The sequence below is a fragment of the Stegastes partitus genome, unplaced genomic scaffold (genome assembly GCF_000690725.1).
Source record: "Stegastes partitus isolate 25-593 unplaced genomic scaffold, Stegastes_partitus-1.0.2 Scaffold34, whole genome shotgun sequence".
Lineage (NCBI taxonomy): Eukaryota > Metazoa > Chordata > Actinopteri > Pomacentridae > Stegastes > Stegastes partitus.
In genome coordinates, this window is record NW_007577765.1 from 1,028,679 (window position 1) to 1,056,343 (window position 27,665).

The 27,665-nt window shown below is 43.6% G+C and overlaps 1 protein-coding gene across 1 annotated transcript; it reads left to right on the plus strand.

Moving 5' to 3' along the window:
* The first annotated feature begins 6,178 nt into the window (after positions 1-6,178).
* Positions 6,179-27,520, plus strand: LOC103371730 (phosphoprotein associated with glycosphingolipid-enriched microdomains 1). Its single transcript, XM_008301156.1, has 8 exons — positions 6,179-6,738; positions 8,676-8,907; positions 11,334-11,391; positions 16,127-16,223; positions 16,622-16,791; positions 16,937-17,368; positions 23,764-23,823; positions 24,560-27,520. Exons 2-8 carry the CDS (start codon positions 8,720-8,722, stop codon positions 24,923-24,925), a joined length of 1,371 nt encoding a protein of 456 aa, XP_008299378.1. The 5' UTR covers positions 6,179-6,738; positions 8,676-8,719; the 3' UTR covers positions 24,926-27,520.
* The last annotated feature ends 145 nt before the right edge of the window (positions 27,521-27,665 follow it).

Consider the following 27,665-nt stretch of genomic DNA (forward strand, 5'->3'; position numbering starts at 1 on the left):
GAAAACACGGCGCTCAATGCTGTGCTTGGAAACTTTTTCTTTTTTTTGTTTGTCATGTTCAGAGGGCAGTTAAAGCAACGGCTGTTACGGGGGTTGCTGCAGACGGATGGGCGAAGTTCTCGACACGGACGATGCACTTCTGCTTTTCCAAGGCGAAAGATGTGAAAGCTAAAGGTTCTTCGTGTGCAAGAGAGAAACATCTGAGAGAGCAGCTTTCACCAAGACGAAAGAAGGGAAGGAAAGAGAAAAGTAGAACTGAAATTGAAAGGGTCTGGGAATGAATATGCTTACCGTGGAGCGCGTTACTGCCTCGCACAGACACACTTTGTCGAGCTTAATTGAAGGGACGCTCACGGTCCTGATGATTTAAATGCAGAGCTACTGCCTCAGGCAAAAAAAAAAAAAAACACAATAAGAGGGTTTGTAAAGTAGGAGAAAGAGAAGAGAAGCCTTACACAGATGGAAGATGTGAATTTTGCTCAACATTAATGTAATTTATAGACCTAATATGAGCATTTTGTTGAAGTTACCATCCTCTATCCGCGAAAACATGTTTTTCGAGAGCAAATCAAGCAAAAAACCGCCAGAGGTGATCCAGCGAGTAAGTTTCGTGCTCATCCGGTCTGAATACAGCAGTTTCTGGTTCAGTTGTGTTCTGTGAGAGAAATATCTGCAGGCCTCCACAGGCTCCGGGGGTCATCGGTGTCCTCGAGAACTTGGCAAACCAAGACAGGAAATGCAGCTTTTCCCATGGGGCGGTTTGACATTAACGGGAGGCAGATTTTAACAGACGCACACACGTGTTTACACAATCCCTGCACATATGCACAAAGCCTCTATGGACTTCAGTGTCTTCGGGAGGTCGGGGCAGGTCAGCGAAGGCTTAGAGGAGGGGAGGGAGAGAGAGGAGCTTTTTGTCATTTACGGTGAAGAAATAAGACACATGTTGCCGTTTGTGCGGCCTCGCAGCTGGTCGGGAAGATGACATTGAATCCTTGAAATTGGATTCTGCGGGTAAAAAAAAAAAAAACACGTAGAAGGATGAGCACTAACCGGAGGATGTAGTTCACCTCTTGCCAGCTGGAACACTAAAAAGAAAGAAGTAACATATGCGCAAATGTTCTGTGCGCTTTAAGAGTGAAAGATAAGACGCTCGCTTGTTTCTCTTTTAATCTCTTTGGATCGTGAGTAACTTCGGGGAGGAAAACATTTATCTGCTCGGGGAAAGTGCTTCATATTTCACTTATAAGTCCCCAGCGGGAGATGGTTATAAATGTTACCGCCGGCAGATATAGTTACTGTATATTGCAAAAAAAAGGGAGAGCGAGAGAGGGAAGGGGGAGCACAGTCGTGAGTATGGATGAAGATAAGGCATGCATATCTTGTAATATGAGAAGAGGGAGCAAAAAAAACTGGGAGCCTTGCTAAATTATGCAGTTTCAATTTCCTCATTTAGGGAGGATAGATCAATTCCTCATACTAAAACCATTAACCCCTTAGGATGGCCAGTGTTACTATGGCAACGCTGATGTGTCCCTTGATCTGAAGCACCTGTTTTTTTTTTTTTTTTTAATATGCTCCTGCACCACATGCACCGGCAAGAAGGAGTATTAGGGAAGACTGTTCGAGGCCTTGATTGGATTAGATGTACAATAAGTCTCGGCCCTCTGGCTTCACAAACACACACACACACACACACACTTCCAAGTTTCTGTATTTGTTAGCCAGATATTTCTGTGTTTGCATGCAATCGCGTGCATGTAGGGACTACATCGCTTTGTCTCAGAGCCCTCTTCATCCCCGTGGGGAGTTGTATATCATCAAGCCCTCCCTGGGGATGGGTGTCACTGCGACTATATCAGCCTCTGTGTTCCTTTCACCGCTTATTTCCATCTCTTTTACTTTTATCCCCTCCTTTAATCCGCTCTCTCCTTCATTAAATTTCTTTTGGTCGCTGTATGCTTCCTGTACATCTTGTTTGCCTCCCCCCCCCCTCGCCTTCTTTATCTTCCATCCTCTCCTCTCTTGGCTGCATCCTTCTCGTCTCCCCTCCCCCCATCTCTCGCACCCCCACCCTCCAAATGGCCCTCCGGTCAGGACACAAGATGGTCAGTGGCGTGTGTGTCTGATGGCGCTCGTTGTTTTTCTGTTTTCACGATGACCAACTGTGAGATGGAACGAGGATGAAAGTTGGCTAAAAAAAGAAAAAAGGCAATTTGTGTATTAGACAGGAAGGTTTGTTAGTGTAACTGTGTTCATCGTGATCGTATTCATTGTTGTGCGTCTGCCAAAGGATACACAAACATATAGCTTGTTATAAGAGGCTTATTTGAAGAAGCTGTGTTTTCTGCTTCATTTGGAGGTTTAGCTGGGAAAAGGTCTTTAGTTTATGCCAAATCCCTGCTAGAAGCTGTAGTGTTTGTAGTGTATGTTTTTGTATTTTTGCTGGCCGGAAGTGATCACAGTAAATTACAGAGTGCAGTGCTTTTGGATGCTCTGCTAAATCCCGCTGCATTCTCCCCAAACAATGCACAAAAAAGATGCTCTCAAGCAGCAATCTCATTGTTTGGAATAAACTCCAGTCATCACTTTCTTCTCCGGCTTCTTGTATAATCTGAGAAATGTGACTCTGGGCTTCCTGCACAGCTCCACGTAACTTCCTAAAGAAAGTCTTTTTTCCTCCCCTAAAAACTGGATTATTTATTATTGTGGAAATGCCTCTGGCTCTCCTTTGAGAAGCTTCCTGGGGCTCATTCGTCAGCAGCCAGCCAGCTGTAAACCTTCCCCGGTCTGCGTGCACCCCGAGGACCCTGCAGAGGGGAGGAGGTGTCGCGCGCCTACAAAAGCATCCACGGAAACCGAGGCACTGATTTGCCTGTGGATGTTAATTTTTCTGGGGGTTTTTTCTCCCCCTCTCCTTTCCTGAGGCGAGTCCAACAGATGAAACTCCCACACATCCTCACATGTGGCTCTGCCTGACTTGTACTCTCTGCTGCAGGGTCAGGTAGAATTTCTGCCTGTAGAGCAGCAGGGTTCAGATTCGATGCCTTGGCTTTCTTGGCTGCAGTTTCTTACAAGGAAGGTTCTGCCATGATGCGGCTTATGGTTAGTCTCAGCCCTGTGTGTGTGTGTGTTTCTATGGGTACAGCTGGCTGAGGGGAGGATTTGGATTCCTGCCTCGAATCCCCAAAACACATTCCTTTTTTTTTTTTTTTTAAATGACTTTTCCAGTCAGTTATTTTCTATGGCACAGGACAGAAGACAGCCACACCGATTGTCTCCTTTCCAAGGCTTCTGTTTTCTTTCATCAAAGCCTGAAAGCGGCGGGAGACGGAGAATGACAGCGCAAGCGAGTCCGGTTGTAGTGCTTGGCTTGGCTTCTTGAATCGCATAGCGGTGGGCCGCGAGGAAGCTTTCCACAGTGAAAAAGATACTCAGAGCTTTTACGTATGGTATTTACCAAGTATTAAGCAATGAAGTGTGTCCTCAGATGAAAGACTGAGCGGTTTATTCCGAGCATATTTGCGACTCAGCAGGGAAATATGTCTGCAATGTTATTCATTCATTTGTACCAAACAGGTTCTTCATACCATTTGAGTGAAGATGGCACAAGCTGGGATTGAGTTTTAATGCCATACAAAGCAGCAACAGCAGAGTCGGAGTCTTGGAAGCAAGTGCGAGGAATGTACTTTGCCAGCTATGAGCTACAACATAGTCAGTCTAGGATAAGTAGAGAAGTGTCTTAAGGTCAAGGAACTGACATAGTGAAGTCAGACAGCAGTTTACGCAAGTTCAGTTACATAAGTTTCTTAGCATTTGCCACCAAGCTTGTGTTTTTAACCAGACCAAGTAAGGCTTTAACACTGAAATGGGGTGTTTTATTGCTTGTGACTTCAGCTTTACATCTTCAGATGCTTTTTTTTGTCCAAAATGATGAATGAAAGTTACAGCTTGTAGTACAAAATACAAGTGCATTCTTGAAGATGCTGCTACTCGATTAAAATGAAATGGCTGCGGTTACTGTATATATACTGTGAAGCACTTTGAAGTTGCCATATAAATGCAGCCATTTACACATAGGATATTCGGTGGTAAACCAGTGTGTCAGAGTCATGTTTATCTTTACTGGTTGATGATTTCACTTTTCTCATCTGTGCTGACAATACAAAGAAAGGAGAAGTGTGGCATGAGGTGGTGCATTCAGTTTTGGTGAAGGTCAGACTTTGTTACACCGTGTTCCCGTTTAAAGGTGAAGCCTGTGATTGTGTAGGAAGGTTGTTGATGTTTAGCTAGCATCTTTAGATAGTTAGCATGTGCCAAATTTACCATCTGCCACCACCCACTGTGAGTTGCGCATGCGTTAGCAATCTGTGAGGTCATTGTGTGGACATATGCTGCAAGTGGACCAAGTTCACTGCTAATGTAAACACAGGAGAGCTGAAGAAACACTGGATGAACCAAAAACAACAAGCTCTCACTCACTGGGAATTTGAGGTGTTGGAGCAGCAATTCGGTGATGTATTTGTTAGAGCTGGGGGAAAGAGCTGAACCATTTATCTCACTAAAATGTTCCATGTCAGCTGATAACGACAATTATAAATCATTTCATAAACTAACTTGAAATTACATCTAATTTGAAACTCGTCTCATGAGGGCAACCGCCTCCAACAAGGGAAGCTGCAGTGACGAGAGGCCCAGGTGGCTGCAGACTAGCGCACCTTGGGAGACCTGCACAGAAACCACAAGTACCCCTTTTCCACCAAGAAGAACCAGGTGCTAGTTCTTTGCTGGTGCTAGTGCCAGTGATTAGTTGGACCTCCTAGGAACCTGTTTTTCCATCGGCGAGGAGCCAAGTTAGAGCCACGCCATACGTCATTGCGTACGTAGCCGTTTACAGAACAACGCTCGCACCATACAAAAGTCCACACAGGACTCCAGACGTACTTTTTTTATACCGGTGCAACTAACTTTCTCATTTGGTCGCACTTCCCATCTTGTCACAGGCAAAACATATGACTTGCTGAACAGTTTCTTATCGATAGACGCAACAATATAGCGATGTTTCCCGAATGCCCCACATAGTAGGCTGTGCGAGCTGCTGTTGGTGGCTGGTGACAGGCCGGTATGCGACCAAAAATGACTTTGAAAAGAGTAAATGAGGGCGTTCTGATGTCAGATTTGTCCAAGATGAAACGGAATGATTTTTTGTCATGCGGTCTTTTCTATGAGTGGACAAAACACGCATGTGGACCGCATTTCTAAGCGAAAATACCGCAGAACACTGAAGTTATATAAGTACTGTTTTCCTCCACTGTGGTGCTGCTAATGGGACACAACTGTCCCGGATTTAAGCGTGCAAGTTTGTACAAAACTTCCATGTGTTTCGGGACTCATTCCAATACATCTGTGATCGGACCAGAAACGTCCTGGCAACAAACGACACAAATCACCACTTGTGTGTCCCATTATGTGTTTCCATTGGTCTCGTTGGTCACGATAAGCCCGCCCCCAACTCCTGACGTACTCTGCTCTTAGCTCTGACCCATTAAAGAGTTGGTACTTGCTAAGCACCAGTTTTGAGAACCTGGAGCTGGTGCTTAGGTGGTGGAAACACAAAGAACTGGTGCTAAGTCAGGCTCTGGCTCCGAACTAGCACTGGAACCAGCTCGGTGGAAAAGCGGTTAAAGAGGGCAGCAGATGGTGAAGTGGCTTCTGTACTAAGTAACTGTTCTGGACCTTTTGACTGCACTCATGGTCTTCCTCAGCAGATGCAGTCGTCGTGAAACTATAGATCGTTCGAGCACTTTAAGGACTTCTCGGTCACGCTGGTTTAAAGCTTGGAAGGAAACTAACTAGGAACACAATGAAGCCAAGAACGAGTGAACCAATAACATACCTGAACACATAAACCACCTGCAGCCTAACACTCCTCTATGAGTTGCTTTCAAAACATTTCTGTGGTTTTTTTTTATTTTTTCCCCTCTCCACCACCATAAATAGCGCTGATGGGTAGAAGGAAATGTTGCCATGGTGACACAGTGCTGTGGCAGCCGGTAATTATTCTGGTTTAAGTGCCAGCAGAGACACACGCGAGCTGGCACACGGCGGCGGATAGTGACACCTGGACACGAGCCTCTCAGACGAGGTCGGATTCATCGGGCGACAGTTTGACCACGGAAGTAATTTTGAAGCAAAATCAGGAGGCGAAAGTCAAAAATCTCCTCGAGTCGATTTGATCTGGAGTTCATAACTAGAAACCCTGCGCCTCGGGGGAGCGTACATGTGTGTGTTCCTAATGTAAAATGTTGCAGTGAATGCAATCGATATCATGTGTTATATGATACAATTTAGCAGTGATGTCACCTGGTTATTATCCTCTCGGTTACATGGACTGAGCGATCAATAAGGTGGACGTTGTGTGTGTCCCCTGTGCAAGATTGGGTATTGTACATGTTGCTAAAAGGGTGTGTGAGCAGAAATGTGTGCAGGCAGCCTGTTGTCCAATACATGTTTGATATTAACAAACATAAACATACTCCCAATTCCCTCTCTGCTCTCCCACTCGCATGCACAACCCAGCCTACATCTGCACACACTCACCGAACAACAACACCCTCCAAGGATAATATACAGCTCAGTGCTTTACCTCCGCCGAGCAGTAATCCCAACGCCTCCTTCTCATTTTTATCTGCTCTCTTCCAGGCGAGGCCGACCTGACTAATCATCCGAGGTGTCAAGGTAAGGCTGTGTTCGCCTCTCACCAGCCACTCACACTGATAGCAACATGAGCCCTGTTGTGCTTTTTTCATCTGGGGTGGTGGTTGTGTTTTGTTTTTTGTTTTTTTAGCAAAAAAAACGGGAATTCCTCTGTGTCCTTCTGAAGGAAAGTTAGAAATTGGGTTCTGCAGCTTGAGCTGATTCGCCACAAAACTTAGTTCCCCAGCTCCCACACTCCCCAGTCACATTAGCATAGGCGAGACACAGTGGAGGGTTTTTTTTTCACCGCTGGCACAGACACACACATGTAACACCAGACAGGAGTTTGGCTCGTGCACACGCCGGGAGGAAATAGACAAGGAAAGATAGATTGTCGTATTTTTGTCACTGCCCTCCAGTTCTTGCTGCTGTAGCTGTCTCTCCTGCTGAAGGACGTGCAGATAGAAAGACACAGAGAGAGAAAACACTCTCTGCATGCTGTCACTCATCTCGTACATCACCTTTCCTTTCTGATCATCTTTACATCCCTACTCCGACTCTCCATCCCCACAGCACACACACATAGTAGGATACAAGCCACCCTCTCCACATTTATTTTTTTGCTCTCTCTCTTTTTTTTTTGGAGGCACGCAATCTCCTCCCTGCCACCGCCTTCCCCCCCGTCGCGACTCACCGGCAACTCCACACGGCCCCATAAATCACCCGTGATAAAATCAGGGGTTCCATCAGTTCACTGAAACCCAACTTTAGCTGTTAGACGGAGACGTGAGGAGGTTTCTGATGCTGTGCGCAGAGCTCAGACACCGGTTGTGGAGGCTCTGGTGTGAGAGGCCACTGCAGCAGACTGAGGCAGATCGCTGTCTGCACTGCAGTCTGGCTCTGCTCTGCTCTGCCACCTGCTGGCCAAGCCCGGTTACTGTATGCAGGTGGAGGATACACAGAGTTAATAATGAAGGATAGAACTCAGCAAATCCAAAATGAATTCAACAACAAGTTAAACCTGATGTAGATCCATGGAGCTCCTTAATGATACATGACGCACTCGCTGACATGTTCTTTGTTAAAATACACATGGGTACTGTATTATTTTCAAGTTAAGTCATGTTTATTTCAAGTCAATCCCATATACACTGTCCTGTTACCATAAACAATGAAGAGGGTATTATATCCTCAGCTTAGAATAGTCCCCAACAAATACAATTTATTCCAGTTTCAGTAAATTTGGTAAAGTGTACATTGTCCAACTGTTTTGGAAAATTATTTTGCCTTTTCGAAAGGTATTAGTTGACAGTTTTTAAGGACTTACATCTCTTGGATGGGAGATACAAAGGCTGAGGATATCAAAAAGTATTGGAAGACACACCAACACATTTAATTGTGTTTTTTTTATGTATAGAATTTGTTCATCGTAACAAAAATATAGAACATCAGCAGCCTTTTGCTTTGAATCTTTCTGTTTTTAGTAATGAATGATAATTAGTCAGTGATCAAGGACATCACAATGTTTGCACAAAAGTGACATTTGAGTAACTTGGCCTTTTTAGTTTCATAATAAATATCTGACAAATTAACTGAACCAATGGAGGTTTCACTCCTGAGCATCTTATAATGGAATTTGGAAATGCCTAATGAAGTTTTCTGACAGAAAAATGTTATATTTCAGTACGTTTTCATAGCAGCAGAGCGCTTTGTGTCTCATTGTATCCTTCAGTAAACTGTGTTAATCCTCAACCAACAGTGATCATTTAGGATCCTCACAAACATGAACACTTTTCTTCAATCACACAATAAATACGAGGTTGCTCCATTTGCTCACTTTGTTGTCATGTCTCTAAAAGAAGTAACCATACAGTTATTGCTGGAAAAATAAATCATCTTGTTTTTTTTCAATCTAGATCCTGTTTCAGCTACAGATTTTAATACCTCCGTGTTTGTCGTTTTGTCTTGTGTTTCCCCAGCTGGTACCTGTCCGATGTCCTCTCTTCCCACACTGTGATGTGTCATGGCTCCGGTGCTGAGTGGAGTGTGGTGGGGGCCGGAGGCCGGCGTGGTCGGCTCGGGGACGGCGGCTGCCGCCGGTGTGGCGTCGTGGCTGGGCAGCGAGCAGCTGGTCCTGGTGGTCACCCTCAGCGTCCTCACCGCGTTGCTGCTGGTCTCTGTGCTGCTGCTGCTGTGTGCTAGCTGCCAGGGGTGAGCACACAACACACACACATCAACACCACTGACCCATATCATGCTTGTTACTGTAGTTGCTCCAGATAACACTCACATATCTTAAAGATGCGCCCGACGAATACTATGAAAACAGCTTCGTGGTTCTCAGGTGGACACATCCTGCAGCGTCAGCCATCTGAAGCAAATGTACTCCTATCGGAATTGCCGACTGTGCACAAATACCTGAGGGGACATTCTTAGCTGTAGTAATTATAGGTGCAGCGACTATATAGAACCGCGCTGTAGCAGTAAAGGAAGCCCTCTGGGGTGTTAGTGCTTTAATACAGCTATTATGAATGAGTACGTGTGCTGTCAAAAAAAAGGTGCCTTCAAAGTAGAACACAGACCTAAATATACAACCAGAGGAGAACAGGATATGGTTTCATCTTTTAGATACAGAGTTACTGTAAGAGCTGATAAAGCAAGCAGAGCATTGCTGGTCAGCAGCACAACGGAAACTAAAGGTTTATTAATGTCATGAGTTTAAACTGTGAAGTGAGGTACAGTCCATTAATATCTGGACAACTTTCTGTCTCACTGGAATTGCAATGAAACAATGAGTGAAATTAACGTGGTGCTAATGTTCTGCCATATTGTCAGATGCTGTAGAAATTGTAGAATGTTGAATAGTTTTGATGTGTAACCCTCAAAACTGAAAGAGGCACGCTTCCTGTTAACTTAGCATAGAGCTGAGCTGAGAGTTACACTGCTGAACCTCCATCATAGTCACATGGTTTCAGGTTAAACTATCACTTTGACACGAGTACAGCTGATTATTTTCATTACAGATTAATCAAGTTTTTGTCAATTATTTTGCAATTTAGTTTGTAAACAAAGCCAACAAAACCATTGTTACCATTGACCATCTGTAAAGTAAAAACCAAAAAAAAAAACATTTCACACATTTCAGTGTATAACAAACAGAAATGGATTTCAAATCAACCCCAGTTCTTTTACACCCTTCCATTCCTTTGACATTTATGCACTCCTGTTTACAAATAATAATACAAATGTAGTGTGTACTTCAATGATAGTTTCTGGACGATTTTTGCTGCTGTCACATTTGAACTGACTGTGGACTGATTTTTCACTGAAATATACAGTCCTGCACTCCACAGCACAACCATGGCTAGATGTAGAGAGAACTTTAAAAGGTCTGTTGTGCATTTTAACAGTTATAATGCCATAAATCATAAAAATCAAAAATCAAATCAGGTTTGTTGTCATGTTGCTGTACATACAACAGTAGTACAAATAAGATGAGAGAGTGTTTCTTCAGGATCCAATAACTTAAAGTAATTTAAATAAACAAGTGTTTGCATGTCTGGATCAGCACTTCTGCATTCTGACAGCCTGTGGAATGAAGCTGTTGATCAGTCTGAAGGTTCTTCCTTTAATGCTCTGGAAACATTTGCCTGATGGCAGCAGTTCAAACAGTTTATGGAGAGGGTGTGAGGAGTCCTGACCATGTTCAGTGTCCTGCTCCTGCAACAGCTCTGGAAAAGTTCTTGGACAGAGGTGAGGGAAACTCCAATGACCCTCTCAGCTCCTCCAACTATCCTCTGTAGGGTTTTTCTGTCTGACATACTGCAGCTGGAGGACCATGTTGAGATGCAGATGTCAGTAAAAAAAAAAAAAGAACAAAGTTACATTTCTTTGATTACTTATTTTACATTTATTTTGAAAAAAATGAATTAACATATACAACCTTTTTCCAAGCGTTACCAATATTGGGGAACAAATTCGATTTTATATACTATAAATATTTTACTTTTTAGCATTTGGCACTTGCTTCCATGTTTTTCTTTTATCTGTTCTCTGTAAACGCAGACTGCAGTTCACTCCAGATCAATGAAAAGTTGCAGATTTTTTGTCAGATAACTGTTGGTTGCAGCTGAGTCAGAAATTGCTTCACGCTTGTGCCAGAGTGCCAAATGTTATGCTTTTTACGGAATCTAGATTGAACAAGTGGTCTGTTTTTAACAAATCTGTCAATGGGACATTTAAATAAAGTGATTTTGATGTTATTTTAAACTTAAAATTGTGATATTGATGTAATATAGTGGTTTGAGTTTAAATCTGTTTCAAACCAACCAATAAAAAAGTGCTCGTGGATGTCCTTCCCTTTTACACTTAGAATATAAGAAGCACCTTTAAATATAATGCAGTCAAGCTGACACCACCATAAACTGAATTACATGCTAAAATATACAGTTTAATTCCATTAACATGTCTCTAAAAATAGTTTTTTATCCTCACGGTTTCATTTAAGAGCCAACGTGCTGCAAAAAAACAAAACTCCAAACCATGAATAACAGGCAGACGGAGCCATGAATGGTGTTTTATTGTAATCCGCCGCTTATCTTTTCTCTCTCTCTGTTTCCCATCTGTCTCTCCTTTAGGCAGAAGAAAACAGTGAATGGACATCCAGCAGGAGACCACGAAAACCTCATGAATGGGGTGAGTTGGACACGAGTCTGGCACACACGTGAACAAAATTTTAAAATGTATGAAATGACTTTTAATAACATCCAATCTTTGCTTACGACGCCTTTGTGTTTGTCATCTGTGAGCTGTGAGATGAGATGTGGAGGGAAGCAGTTGTCTTGCCACAGTGTGGCAGGCAGATTAGTAATTACATGCCTGTGTGAACATTCCTGTCCGTGCATACGTAGCCTCTCACACACATGCAAACAATGTGAGTAACCATGAATGTTTTTTTAAAGATAAATTAAGTCAGGGTTTGTTTGGAGGCCTGTACTACACAGCAAGTCCAACATAGCCACGATATATTTTCACTGTCTGGCTTCACTCAGTCCAACAAATGTCTGGCTAAGAATTCACATAAAGCTGGTTATCGACTATGAGAGGATTTCTTAACTTAATTATGAAGGTGTATTGACAGCAGATGACCAAACATGGACAGAGCCACAAGATATAATCCTAAATCCATACGAGGAGTTTAAAAACACAATACAGGCTAAAAGCAACGCAGCTGCTGCAGCTAAAGCATTAAGAAAAGCTGGTAAAAAAAAACCAAAAAAACTGCAGACTGTGTGGATGTGTTAATAGGCTTATTAATATCACCGCCCCATCAATAAGGTGTGAGTGGATCTGAATATAATTAGGCTGCAATTGTGTCCTCCACTAGATTTATGTGTTGCTTAGATGTAGCCTATTGTTACGGCACCCAAGACAATTTTATTCTTTCAGCTGCAGCCACGGCAGTGTTAAACGCTCTCGAGGGCAAGCAAAGAACAAATACAAAAACATAATTCAAACCAGTACACAGCCTGGCTTGCATAGCGTCCACAAGTACAGGGCTTTAATGCTTTAATCAGTTTTAGGATCATGTTGCTATAAATTGGCTTTGAAACGTCCTGCAGGCGACGGGAAAAACGTAAAGCAAGGAAGACTGACGTTCACTACAGTGACATTCTGTATCTCTCATATCTGTGCTCATCAGGGAAAGAGGCAATACTTTATGTGTTATTTTAAACAAAACCTGCAACAGATCAGTTTAGGTGTGAAGCATAAGTTGCCATGGTGATGTACCCCTGAGTTAAACCTGAAGTTATCTTGCTAACCTCAAACCCAGGCTTTGTCTGAAATCACCCACTACATCCTACATAGTACCGAATGTTGGGTTACAAACGTTACACCCTACAGAGTGCACTCAAAGTATCCCACAATGCACCGTGAAAAGTAGTGTACAGCCGATGGTCACTAACTGAGGGATATGGACCATCATGCATTGTGTGAAAGGAAATGTGAACAGGAGCATGAAAACTTGTCATTAAAATGTAAGTAATTTTCCCTTTTATGTTTTGTTAAATTTCATTTTAAGCGTTTCTTAGCTAGGCAATAAACTGAATTTGATGTGTTTGCACTACGCTGCTACGGCACAAATCGCAGCTAGCAAGCGACGTAATTAATAGCTCGAGTAGTGTCCGAAATGTTACTTTGCCGAGGTGCTCCTGACATACATCAGTTCACTACTTAGTTCACTATATAGTGGTCCCTGTATAGTGAGTAGGGAGTAGGGAGTGAATGGTAAATGGTCTGCACTTATATCGCAATTTTCTACCTTAGTGGTACTCAAACCGCTGTACAATGTTTTCTCAGTCACCCATTCACACACATTCATACACCAAATGACGACAGAGCTGCCATGCAAGGTGCTGCCTGCCATTGGGAGCAACTTTGGGTTCAGTGTCTTGTCCAAGGACACTTTGACTCTGGAGGGGCCGGGGATTGAACCGCCAACCTTGCCTCATCCTTAGAGGACAACTGGTCTACCACCTGAGCCACAGCCGCCCACGAGTAGATGACTTCGGACACAACCCCAGTACAGGCCTTTGAAAGCTCAAAAAACGCTCAGTTCTCGCAGTAAAAAAACAATAATTCAATGTTTCTGCTGGAAATATGTTCAGTCAGACAGATTCTCTTTCTTAAACAGAAGCATCTGCATTACAGATTTAATCCTGCTCATACACGCTGGTCCCATTGTGGGAGAGTGATACGTCTGTAATCAGGCAGACTGCTAAATGAGTCTGTGGCTGGAGCTTACAAATTGTCTGCAAGCCTGAATATCACACACATCTCCTCACTGAAATCTTATGACACACACTCTCTGACATTCGCCTTCTGACCCACTTCCCATCACACAGAAACGTACACAAAACACAACCTCCTTGCACATGGCTGATTGACAGCATTCAGTTGTTTGCAAGATTGCCTTTAAATTGCCAGCAGCTGCTGACGGGGAAGTGGTTCGTCCTGCTCAGAGAGCTCATGTGGGGAAATTCCACCGACTGCTATTCTCATATCACTTATTTTAATATCGGTCACATGTGTCTTTTTCTGAAGTCGCTGGAAGAAAGAATGAAACTCATAAAACTCAAGAATCTGAAGAAAGAGAATATTCAGGACTTATAGACTTGACCTTTGCCCTTTTCTTGTTGAGCACTACTCATAGTGACACACTTTAGATGTAAAGATAGTAATTACCTACAACCATAATATTGATGTGTCAGGAACCAAGCAACATTTAAGTGTGACAAATACCCAGCTTTCACCGACTAAATGACATCCGCTCCTACTCCGTCGCTCCCTCTGAGCCTTTGTGTATATCTCAGCCTACATGCCTCCTTGTGCACACACACCATCCTCAGAGGCTCTTTGCATTTGATGGATATCTTCACTGTAACCTTTAAGCAGCAGCGCAATTGCTGGGTGGTCAAATTGTTTCAAGAGGGGCCCATTTGTATGAAGGACCATGTCACAGGCTGACAGGTTAAATGGGGGTCTTTGTCTTTGCGGATGAGTAGATTAGCTCTTCCTCGCTCACCCGCAATCCGTCTTTTCTTGCGACCCGACATTCGTGCCTCCGTATCCTTCGCTATACGACGTGTTTTAAGCGATCAGGGTTCAAATGGACCAGAATTAGAATTTAATTCAATTTGAGTCCAGAATCGGTGAACACAAAGAGCTCACGTTCAGCAAAGTGGCTCATTTTGCATCCTCGTACAGTTATTAAAGTAGTAAAAGCACAGGCTCAGTGATTGTGTAGCATTTTGGTTTGATCACAGTTCAGGTTAAATAATGTTGTAACACTGATGTATTTGCAAAAATTAGCACAGCTTAGCAATTACTCTGCTCTGAGCTGTGATCTTAAGAGAAATTATATATACTAACAGCTTTTCTTAGCTTTTCCTTCAGACAATAAAAGAAAGAAGATATTAGGGTCATAAAATAGTTAAAGATTACATCATTGGCACCAACAGTTATGAGTGCATGTGGCCACTAGGTGGGGCTGTGGAGCTTCTAAGACGTAACCCTCAATTCACACCTAAGGAAAACAACAAACCTAAACAAAGAACAATCTTGGCTCACACTGTTTTAAGAGGTTTTTTGCATTTTCTGATCTCTTAGCAGTGAGTGACTGATTGATAATTCTGCGCATACGAACACGACAGTTTGTGTGTAAAGTGCGTCCTGATAAATCGTGCCTCAGTGCGGCAAGTGCTCTGCACATCCTGTGTTAATTAGTGCAGTTTCTTTTTCAGCGACTGTTATTTGGAGTCGAGAAGAGTGTTGATTTGAGTGTTTGCTCACTCGCGGAGCAGATTCTGCTCTGTGGAGGCTGATCAAACCGGCTGCACGGATATTTTTGGAGTCTGACAGTTTAATTAGAGATTTTTTTTTCTCCCCCCGCTCCATGTTTCCATGATGTTGCAAGTACAGAAACTGGCTTGAATGGGAGGTTTTAAAGTCTCAAAGTGCTCTGCTGAAGTGTCCTTTCGCAAGACTGAATCTCTGCCAGCTTCAGAGCTCTTGTTCTGTGGCGTCGAGCTTCCTGTAGAGGGAAGCAGGGTAAAATAGGGAAACAAATTTCCCAGTGGGTATCCTCAAAGCACCATCTTCCTATGGTTTTCATTATTATTCTACTAATGCCATCATTTCACCTTCTTTGGTCAAACTGTGCCATTATGCTCGGCTTGGTTTTAGTGCCTCTCATTAAGGAATCAATGTGACATTGAGAACATAAAATGGCATCTGTCCGTGAAGGGTTTGTACTCCACATATTGTCAAAAGTAGGCTGTCAGATTGACATAGCCTCTCATAAACCCAGTCACCCTTCAGCATATGTTGATCAGGTCCAAATTAGTTAATGTATATTATGTTTGTTTGTTGTTCATACTGAATTGTTAGCTATCTTTAGATGTCTTTACTTGTTAGGTATAAATACATTTAATTAAGCATGCGTAACATTCTGATAATGAGCTTAAGGTAATCAGTGATGTGATTGAAAAAGCTTAGAAAAGCAGAGATAAAGGAACAGGAGGAGCGGGGAAATTGGAATCTGTGCTGCAAATATGAAAAAAAAAAAAGATCCTAAATGATGCTCCAAACATATTACAGTCTGCAACCAGTGGCTTTTGGATTGCACAGAGGTGTGAAAGTCATCTGTCCTCGGCAAGAAGAAGTGCAGATTGATTTCTATTTCCTTTTTTTCTCGCTTTTTTCCTTTTTTGGTGTGACATCTAATTAAAAAAAAAAAAAAAAACAACCTAAGACTGTGTGTTGTTTATTTGTGCATTAACAGCCTTGGTGTTTTGCAGCCCTCAGATGAACTCCAAGCCTCTGAGCTGTGAGCGCAGCAGTGACAAACAGCTTATCCTTTGTTGTGCAGGTGTCAGAGAGAGAGACCATCAGCCAATCAGCAGACAGTCCAGTGACTGACGTGGCAATCAGCAGCTCTCACAATGGTCCTCTCACCAGCGGTACAAGTAAGCCGACACATTTTAGCTCAGCTTGCCTTTGTTTACCGCGTTAACTAGTTTAACTATACGAGGTCGATGGCAGAGCGAGGTGCTGCGCATTTCTGCTGCCTTCTACGCTCATTAATTAAGTCACATGATAATGACATTTGCTTCACAGCTGTTGTTATGCAACATGTCAGCTCTAAACCTCAGCTGTTGTTTTTTTTTCCTACGGGCGTATCTCTGTCATGTTCTCCGTCATTCCTACCTGTTACAGACAAATCTAGAGGCAGTCATTGTGACTCACTGCAATGGCCGTGAAATACATGTTAAAAACACATCTCTCTCTGATGAGAAAAGCGATATTAACCAGCTTTTTACTCGTCCTCCTCCTCTCCTTTTTTTCCCTCCCTCCCTCCCTCCAGTCCTCACAGACACACAGGACACCAGTCCCCAGTTGTCAGAGGAGATGCTCTCCAGCCAATCAGAGCTCAGGTCCTCCAAGTGTCCTCAGGACCGCGAGCTTCCCAGCATCCCTCCCAACAACGCCCTCATCGGGGACGGGCCCCCAGCCTCGGGGGACAGCACCTATGAGGTCAGTGTTTAAAAGTCACCTTCCAAGAGCAGAGTTTGTTACTTAATTAGAGCGAATTTGCCAGTTAGAGGAGATTATAGCTCTGATTGGTTAGGAATAAAAATGAATTTACAGCTAGAAAACAGTGTGTTTTTCTGACACCCAGGTGGTGAAGGAGATGGCGGCGGCGTCCCGCGACGTCAGCGTTGAGGACTCCCTGTACGAGACGGTCAAGGAGCTCAAAGACCCGCCCGCCAAGCTCGGCCTCCCCAACGGTACCGTCCGGCTGAGCCCCGACGAACCTCCGCCTCACCCGCCCGCTCTCCTCAACGGCCACCTCAGCCCCTGCACGCCTGAGCGGGGGCCCCTGTGTGCCGGGGTGGAGTACGCCTCGGTCGACCTGAACAAGAAGAGCCGCCACAGCGTCGACATGGAGGCCAAGAGGCGCTCAGACAACGCCGCCGCCCCGTCAAACAAGCCCATGGAGGAACCGGAGGAGGATTTACCTCCACCGGTACCGGAGAAGGTTCTGGATGAAAATGACAACCAGCCAGGGGTGATGAATGGCCTGGTGGGGGCTGGGCTGCACAATGGAGAGGTGAGGATCCTGTGTGTGTCGCACCTGTAGATTGGAGTGAAATTTGCATAATGAAGGTTCATTTCGTAATTTGATGGAAGAGAGAGAGAGAGAGAGGAGAAACTCATTTGACAGAGCTATGCAGGAGCAGAAACCGCAGTGGGAAATCATTTCTCGCATTTAAATAAAAGAAGAAGGAGGATTTGAGTTTTGATTTTCAGCCAGCGCATGACCTTGGAGGTAGATAAGACTTTATTTTTTAGATGGAGTTTTCTCAATCGAACGCATTTGTATCATTTTAGATTCAAACAAACCTGCACAACATTTTAAAGTAATCTTCTATCTCACAAAAAAAATCAGACAAAAGGTCAACCTGTCTCTCATTATGATATTTATACCCCGATGTAGCTGAGGTTGGTCATCTACTTAGCAACACCGTGCAAAAGAGTCAATGTAACTGGCTCGAGAACAAAGAAAACAGGGAGATGTGTCTCACCACCACAATTATCATCTGCTAAGCTGCCATCTCGGTGCTGCTTTAGGGAGAGTGGCAGACCGAAAGGGAAGAAATTGGATGGCGAGGGAAATCGGTGTAGGAGTGAAGGGAGGAGAGAAGAATGAAAATGGGAGCTGGAGAGAGTAATAGATGAAATAGAGATAGCGACGGAGAGATGATGGGAGATTGACTCAAAAACTGCTGAAAGGACCGCGAGGCACGAAGGGTGAGGAGGAAAGAGAGTCAAGAGTGAGAGACGGCGAGATAGAGAGAGAAAGAAAGCAAAAAAAAAAAAACTCAGCGGCATACAAATGAAGTCATCGGTAGTACAGAGGAAGGTAGTGGAGAAAAAAAAGGATGATACAGAAGAAGCGACATTATAGAGAAGTGAAAGGGTGAGATGTAGAGACGTATAGGAGGAGAGGTGGAATAAGAATCAAAGAAAAGGAGGTGAAAAGAGAAGAGAAGCAGTTCAATGTCACGGACTGAACAGAGCTGCTGCTGCTGCTGCTGCTGCTGCTGCTGCTGCTGCTGCTGCTGCTGCTCTCAGCACGCTGCCTTCCACATGCCAGGATCCATCAGAGAAACGCATACACAAACCAACAAACACGCACTAACACACTCTCAGAGCTCGGAAAGAATTGCGTCAGACTAAACATCGCATTGTCAATCTGACACAAAGCTGCATGAAAGGGCAACTCTTCATCTCTGCGGTCCTTTTTAAAGTTCTCAGTGCGTTCGCTTTCTTCTTCCAGCCACGTTACTTTCACTGCTCTGGTTTAATAGGATGGTTAATTAGAACTTAGCTTATTTTCACACCCACTACTGCTTGGCGAGCAGACTGAACTATTCAAATCGTCTATAGCAGCGACTGGATCAGTTCAGAGCAGATATCTCTTATTACAAGTTGAATTCTGTGTTAATTGAGTGCACCAACTATTAAATAGGTTGCAGTGATTTTTTATTAGAGGTGTTCGTTTCTCCTCTCATTAGGATTTGCGACAGCTTTGGTGATTCCTTCACTTTATTTATGGTGCTGCCATTAGGTCATAAATGGAATATCTGCAATACTTTGGTTTAAGCCTCAGTGGTTCAATGTGTTGCTAATTAGTGAGTCTAACATGTTAAATTACAACAGTGACAGCGGTAAGCTTTATATGGGCTGAACACCAGCGTGTTAATGTTGTCATTGTAAGCATGTTAGCATGCTGATGTTAGCACTTAGCTCGAATTACTGCTGTGGCTAAAAGCCTCACACAGCTGCCAGCTTGGATGTGGGATCTTTTTCTGGCCTTTATTGCTGTCAGCATTATTAAATTTCCCTTCTGGACAGTGAATAAACCCCTGAAAACTATATCAAAGGTACATATCTAGAAGTTTTCCCCCCATGCCTTAAACTGGCTTCGATGTAGCTCTGCATGGTTGCTTCTTCTAGAATGTGCAGATCTATGAAGTCCCTGTGGCTTTATCTATGCAGCTCAAGCACACCAGCTCACGTTCGACAATCACTGTAAAACCACTCTGCTGTAGACAACAGCAAGTTGTAATGTGGCAGTAATTCAGCCACACTTTGTCAAACTGGAAACCGATTCTAAAGAAGAGCACTGATACGTAAGCCCTACCTTACATGCTGACAGAATTGGTTTGTTTAAATCCCTTTTTTTGTCATCGGTACTCTGCAGTTTGAAGGTGGAAATGCTCAGCGGTGGTTTTGAGTGCTTGTTCCACTCACAAGTCTTTCGGCATATTAAAAAATACCATTTGGACATTTTATCAAGTTGGGAGTCTTGAAGGCTGCATTTAAGTCCCTTACTCAGGTTTGTGAATGTAGAAACATTATTAAAAAGCCAGAGAGGGCAAGCGAGACTTAGTTCTAACCCAGATTTTACCAAACTTATTTTGTAGAAGGGACATAGAAGTTGTAAGTCTTATGTGCAGACTAACTTCCTGGATAAACTGAGATGTAATAGTATATAGTCATGACTCGATAATCCGACACTAAATGTAAAACCTTCTTTTATGTCTGATAGCAAGGCTGTCGGATTGTCAGGACGGAGGTGGAGATACAAGGAGGGCTTGATGCTTGAAGGCTCATTTGTTGTTAATTATTGTTCATAGTTGTTATAATAACTAGTAGGGCTGGTCCCAATAGCACTTTCTGGTCTCTGGATATTCAAGCCCAACTAATGATGAATATCCGAATATTCGGCGTGGTCGGGGTACACTTCCACCCCGGGGGAGCGCTCCGATAGGGTGGAAGTGGCCGGAAGGCACAGGCAGTACTTGGCTGCTGATGCCAGTTTAGGATAGTGGTCCCTGTTCTGTTTCCACCATTGGTGGCGGTGGGTGTTGACTTCCATGAACGCTGAGCACGCTGGCTGCGTGTGACGTCGTCGTGTCCTCTTCTGCGCATGTGGGACACTTTTGGGTCGTATGAAGTTCACATAGCAGATCACATACAAGTCGTATTTAATTGGAAATGTGAACGAACTCACAAAAAAATTGGATTTCACAAAAAAATCTGAATTGAGCATTAAGTCCTGCAGTCTGAACGTAGCCAATCTGTCAGATTGTTCAGTCAGATAATACGCCGTTATCCTGATTTGTGACATAAAATGTCATGTCGGAGTTGGAATCCAAGGCTGTCGGTATGTTTAGGCTGTTTTTTATGGGTTCCGTTCGTTTTTCAGATAGCAAGGTTTTCAGATTGTTAAGGGTCAGATAATGGAGTCACAACTTTACTTGCAGTAGCTGTGGGTGCACACAGTTTACCATTGGCACATTTCTATCAACATCTCAGATGAATTCCCTTTTGAATTTACCTTCAAATAAAATGGTTTAGATAATCTGGCTGACAGCTTGTTTACAACCTGCTGCTTTCTTAGCCAGGTGGATTTTTGTTGTGGCAATGTTGCTCCGTTCCCACATCTCAACATCCCCTTCAGTGACGACGGTGTTATGATAGCTGATAGAAGTGACAGCACAAACGACTCACGACGCAATATATTAAAGGACATTTTTTATCTCCTGCTTCTCTTTCTTCGTTCCTCTTCTCCGTGTTTTTAGTCGCATCTCTGTGTTCCTTTGTCTCTGGTGTTGCAGCCAATTAGTTAATCACCGCTTCCCATTTGGACAGCAGGCAAACGTAGCCTCGTGTGACCCCCGTATCTGTGATGAAATCTTGATCTAGTGCGCTCCAATACGTCTCCACGGCTCCACAACACTGGCAAGCACACGTATAGACACACACTTAAAAAATGTACTCATTTATGCAACCACCCACCCCACAAATGTACGCACCCACATGTATCTAATTTTCCCATCCCCCTCATATTACGCATACTATAACGTGTGTGTGTGTGTGTTTACATATATTCTGCTGCACACACACACATACACACACACACACACCTCGGGGCTGATTTAAGGTTAACCGTGAATGTTCCTGGCTCCCTGTGGTTTACGCCCATGTATGAACAGGAGTCGTCTGCGATTTGTCTTGTCTGACAAAGTGTGTGTGTATGCATGAAAGTATGTGTGTGTTTGTGTGTGTGTGTGTGTGTGTGTGTGTGTGTGTGTGTGTGTGTGTGTGTGTGTGTGTGAGCGAGCACCAGCTGGCCACCATCACTATGACAGTTCGTCTGGCTCCATGATGGATGATACGGGCTATAGAAACTCTCTCTCTGTCTCCGTCTCTTACGCGTACGCACAAATCATCTGTGCATACACTGAGGTTTCTGTATGTAAATGTCTGAGAGGAATCCCCTCAGGTAGTGGCTCGCTAAACGCCGCTCGCACACACGCATTCTTCCTCACACACACCAGCACTTTTAAATACGTACGCCTGGTTTCGCCCCGGAAATACCACCCCCGCACGGCCTCCTGTGACCTCCCAGCTCCTCTGATCCAGTGCCGTGGAACAGTTATTGAACTGTCACAAACGGCGGTAACACTTGTTTGCAGTCATTTGCTCGCGTTGTCGCTCGCGGGCTTTTCATGCGGGGTGCGGGAAATGAATTTGACCCAGCCGCCGGGGCCGCTGGGACACACATCGGGGACACGGTGCAGGTAAACTGCAATATTGCATGTCAGCACTGTTGAGCCACCTGTCAGTGAAGGGAATCACTATTGTTAGATGGAGGATTTCCTCGTGGTTTAACCTGAGTTGGTGTTAATGTAGTTAAAGTAATTTGCATTTCTGCGGTTTGCTTGGAGTTGTCTGTGTACCTGAGTGACCACGTGTGACCCCGACGGTATGAGCTGATGTATTAATACTGATTCATATCCGTGCATGTCAACGTGTGCGTCACCACGACTGACACATTGACACCTGAGCCTTCCGTCTTCTCAGGCGACTGTAATCAGCTTACAATCACACGCCAATGCCCTGTATGTCATTGTATCTTCCATAAAGACACATCCCCATAATCCTCTCTCACATAAACACACGCAAGCACATCACGTCTTACGATAACATGCCAATGCCTCGATCTGTAAGGACACAAACAAACACTTTTATGGGACTTTTTATTCATTTATTATGCATTAATTACATTTTTAAGACTCTGATTTAATGCTCATATGCTTCAGTTTATATGCTGTGTTTAATTCAGACTGTGTTGCTAACTAAATTAAAATTCCACTTTAATTTGCGCTAATACCGGCGCCAAGGATAAAAGGGCTGCATGTTAGATGAGCAAACATTCAGAGGTGCAGTGACTGGGCCGAGTCACCTGCGTCCTTGTTTCATCCAAACACTCCTCAGGGGGCATTCTGCCTAATTGGTCGGCTAATTAAAGTGAAACGAAAAAAGGCATGTGCCGGCGTCACAAAGTGCACGTCGGATCTATAAAAGTAATCATGTCTCTAAACATGCGTTCGCCATAAAAGTAATCATATTGATTTACGCGCTTTGACAAAAAGCCAGAGAAACATGTAACCGGTTGAAGATACCCTGACATATCGCCGCGGCGGACAGTTTGATGGATGATCCGTGCGCGCCGGTTTCCATTCGAGAGTGCAGCTCGCATAGAGATGTGTCCTTAACTGGCACCGAGGGCTCAAAGTGAACAGCTATTGCTTTTTTAAAAAATACATTAGCAATAACCTTGGTACCTCCAACTCCAACCAAGGACTGAATCTGAATTTCTATCCTCGCATCAAGCTCCAAAATAAAAAAAATGACACGAAAAGCAATATTTTTCCATTTTCTTTTCCCCTTTCCTTGATATAAACTATTTAGGCGCTGCTGGCAGGGATATTGAGATTCTTGTTAGACTCCTGAGGTGTTTTGTACTGCTGTCAGATGTGCTTTGTTGATTAATGGCTCCCTCATCGATCATAAGGCGAGGTGGACAGAGGCTGTGCACAAAAGCATCACACTCTCAGTCACTGCCTTATTGACTTCCACTCAATAATTTTTTTAATGAATGGGTGGTTATATAGAACATTAGTTTCATGCGTGCGGCGGCCGAAACAGCAAATGCAGAGCGCGTTTTTCCTCCCACAGCTGGGAACGGCTGCAGTTTAGAATTTCGCTATTGATCAGTTGCTGAGCGTTCTTTCACGCTGAGCGAGATTGTCGACTGGTGTGTATGTTTTTGAGAACTTGTCGATAGTTTGCCAGCGTGTTTTAGTGCTACAGCTCGATGAGAAATCCAACCACATCTTAATTGCCTTCGCCCCAAAGTTGCTTGGAACAACTCTATCTCTGCTTTCTGTTTTTATAGCTTAAAGTTCGAGAGCAACAGTTTATATTTTTTACACGAAGACGCAACCGACGACCCTTTAAATGTTCCTAACCGCCACTGACTTTGTGAGCCGTGGAAGTGTTGTAAACCTCTGATTCCGCACTCAGTCTTTTCCTTTCATGCACCGGCTGCCATATCTGAATTTATCTTTTTGTTCTTTCCTCCTCCAGTTACACTCCCCTCTGTCTCCTGCACCGGGGTTCGACAACCACGTTCTGTCAGACAATGAGGTAAGTGTGTGTTAAACTCCCTTATTCCCTAAACTGTACTTTCCAGTCCCGAGACAGCAGCACTTTGCGATGTGAATGCCAATGCTCCGAGCATCAGAAAGATAAAAACAACAAAAAGAAAGACAGAGAGACAGTGGAAATTGTTAAAATATTCGTAAAACATGAGACAAAGTGCTACGAGGGGAGAAATTTAGCAGGGATTTTTGGTGTATGAAAGCATCAATGTCTCGACAGTTCACCTTCTTATCATCCATCCATCCATTATCTATACACCGCTTAATCCTCACTGGGGTCGCGGGGGGCTGGAGCCTGTCCAAGCCGACTTAGGGCGAAGGCAGGGTCACCAGTCTATCACAGGGCTACACTTAGAGACAGACAACCAAGCGCACTCACATTCACACCTACGGACAATTTAAAATCACCAATTAACCTCAACATGTTTTTGGACCGTGTGGGAGGAAGCCAGAGAACCTGGAGAGAACCCACGCTGCACGGGGACAACATGCAAACTCCACACAGAATGATCCCAGGTGTCCTCACTGGGACGCGAACTGGCGACCTTCTTCCTGCGAGGCAACGATGCTAACCACTGCTCCACCTTGCAGCCCACATTCTTACCATCCCTTCTGAAATTACATGTCTGATTCACAGCTTTTTGGTCTGACAAATTAAACTAGGTTAATGACGACTCCAGACGGTTCACGTGCCTTTTTGGTCTCTTCTCCCTGTCTTGCAGTCGGAGGTGTACTCTACGGTCGACAAAACAAACTGTGACGATGCCGTCAACGAGGAAGACAAAGAGCACGACTACAGCAGCATCGCAGAGATCAAAGGTCTGGTCCCGGCCTCCTCCTCCAGCGACCTCTACGCCACGGTGCGAGACATCTACTCCCAACCCGACGAGCCCCACTCGGGAGGGGAAGACCCCGCCCTGGACGGCACGGATCCCGGCTACGAAACCATCCGCATCCCAAAGACTAGCAGCTCGGATGACGACCACAGGGCCGGTCTGGGGGCGGAGGGGTCAGACGTTGCCAAAGCCGAGCCCGACTACGAGAGCGTTGCGGAGTTGGGTCTGAACCGAGAAACGTCCCGCCTTTGAGTTTTTGTTTTTCTCATCATCTACATCTGTGGCGCTTTTTGGCGAATCTTCCCCAAACGGTGCATCTTACAGTTACAGTCACTGCAGTGCTTTAAACTCGCTCTCAGGCATGCTTTTGGTGCATGACTTGTAGGGGAGAGAAAAAAAAAAAACGGCACACCAGAGCATCCATCATCAATGCATGAGCGTCCTCATTACAGCCCCGGTACGGTTTATCATATCTGATTAATTTATCAAACAAGGTGAATGTCATTGGTACTGGTAGGCCTTAACAACACTTGATTGTGGGAAAAAAAAATCAAATAAATATCCAATCACAACACTCCATTTTAAGGGTTAGCTGAGGACACTATTGATGCCTGTGAAAAAAAAAACACATACCAAGAATTCAGTGCCATATGCTCATGAATTTCATGCACTTACTGTACATGTGAAGGTAATATTATTTGTATGTCCCCTCTGCAGCTGCTAGTCTTTCCAGCTTTTTTTTCTCCAGGTGACTCAGTGTCATGTTTTATTGAGGTGTCAGATGGTGTGTTTCGAGGCTGTTCCTCGTCAGGGTTGGCAGCACCTCCACTGTGCAAGAAATTCCTGTGAAAAAAAGGTTCTTGGCACAAAAAAGAAAAAAAAAACCTGATGTGCGGTTAGTAGAAACAACGGTAGCATTTGATAGATAAGATGTGACCGCTGCATACACGTCCTTATGCAAATGTATGGGCTTTAACAAAGCACAGGGTCAGACTGTTCATCTGCAGGACCGGCTCGCGGTTTTAAAGTACATTATGGAAGCATTTTTTAGAGGTTTTACAGTCCATATCGATGATTTTTTTTTTTTTTTTTGTGAAATTCATATTTATTTGAAGATGCATATTGTTGTGTAATTGTGAAATGTTGCAGAGTGTGTATGTGAGAGAAAAGTGACTAGGCTTTTATAGAAGTTTCTAGTGTTTTTACTGAGATACTAAACGAGAGTGACTCGCGAGGTTCACAGCAGTTAGGTACGCTTCCCCCTCGACTATTTAAAGAATTCGCTGTTTTAAAAAAAATAACAAAGAAGGAGCTTTTTTTTTGTTGTTGTCATTTTGCACACAGGTCGAAACCAGTTCAGAAGATGTGATAAAAATGACACGATAAATGTAATGTTGTATATTTTTGGTTACCGTGTTTTTTTTTTTTTTGTTGAGTCTAATCTTGGTACAGTCTTCAGTTGGCATTAAAGCACAGTGTTTAATACGACGGTACTGCGTTTATACACAGGTTATGAAAAGCATCGTTACAAGCTAGTTACATTTCTGCACAATTTGAACATCTTATATAAAAAAAGAAAAAGAAAGAAAAAACATATCTGTCTGTTTGTAGCTTGTACTGACGACATGCCGACCAAGGCCTGTATATAGTTAGAGCACTATTTTAACCAATTGTTACTCAATGGAAATTTTATGTATTTGTACAAACGTCCAGAGTGGTATAATTTTAAAAGAGCACTGATGTATGTCTGACTTGCTTTAAGGGAAACCCAATGTGTCCAATGTCTTCTTTTTTTTTATTTGGCGTTTCTGTTCTGACAAGTAGTAACCAATCAGATGTCAGACACATGGTACAGCTCTTTTGGTACATAGCATTTGAAGAAACGTGTGGTACTTTTATTTTTTAAAAAGTCTCAATACTGTTGATTGATTTTCAAAGGGCCTGTGCTTTTTTTTTTTTTTGCTGTAAATATATTTTTCATTGCTACAGTATCTATCCCCCCCACCCCCCACCCCTTCGCAGAAAAATTGGTGTCATCTGCTTCCACCCACGTCAAAAACATTACAGCATTACAGTATCTCAAGCCTTAGTTCATGTTTTATTAGACGTGCTGGAGCTTGTTGCAGACAAACACAGCCAGTCCGCTCTCACTGCTATTGGATTCATAAATGATGGACATTTGAAATGCTGTTATATCTCTCAGCGTTGCTTCAGCGATAGAGGATTTTAAATGAAATCTGCTCTCAGTGTTTTCAAATAAAAACGAGGCTCATTTCTGCAAAGAGGTAATTATCAGTGTTATTTACACTCGCTCACTTAAAAAAAAAAAAAAGAACGTGACCATTGGAATACATTGTCAAGTGACACGGCTGCATATCAGCGTGGTGCCATCAGATACATACAATAGTGTTCACAGAGTGCTATAAATGACCTCTAAGGAAATGATCTGCCAAAGGGGGATGTTTTAGTGCCAAATCTAATCAGGACAACACACACGGACACAGTTAATAGATACTTAGCTAAAATCACTTATTCTCTCTAGCTAGCTGTCTATGTCGGTCATATAAACACACACACACACACACTCATGCCCCTCCAGGGATTGGGGGTGTGGTAGGGGTCCGGAGAAGCTCCCTCGCTGCTCCACTCCTCCCCTAATGAGACCATTTGTTCCCCCCACGTTACAACCAGCAGACGACTCGATGGTGACACCCGCCTTTGATCAAAGGGCAAAGCCTGTTTTGGCAGTTATGGCCACATCTGTCACTCCACTCTGTCCGGTTTCCATTCTCTGCATGTAAATATTTTATGACATGAATTGTTCTATTAAAATATAAATATAATAAATTGTGTCATTTTGTCCTTCTTATTCACCGGGACGCTGTCTCGTAAGAGGGATTGTTGGCCATGCAGGATTTTTCTAAAAACATTACATTTGACGTTAATTAGGTCATTTGTTACTGCGATAACATTCTTTGGTATATTTTCTCTG

Coding starts and splice junctions, on each gene's coding strand:
- LOC103371730 (XM_008301156.1), top strand. CDS start 8,720: ATGGCTCCGGTGCTGAGTGGAGTGTGGTGGGGGCCGGAGGCCGGCGTG. Junction 16,792..16,936: donor CGGGGGACAGCACCTATGAG/GTCAGTGTTTAA, acceptor TCTGACACCCAG/GTGGTGAAGGAGATGGCGGC. Junction 17,369..23,763: donor CTGGGCTGCACAATGGAGAG/GTGAGGATCCTG, acceptor TTCCTCCTCCAG/TTACACTCCCCTCTGTCTCC.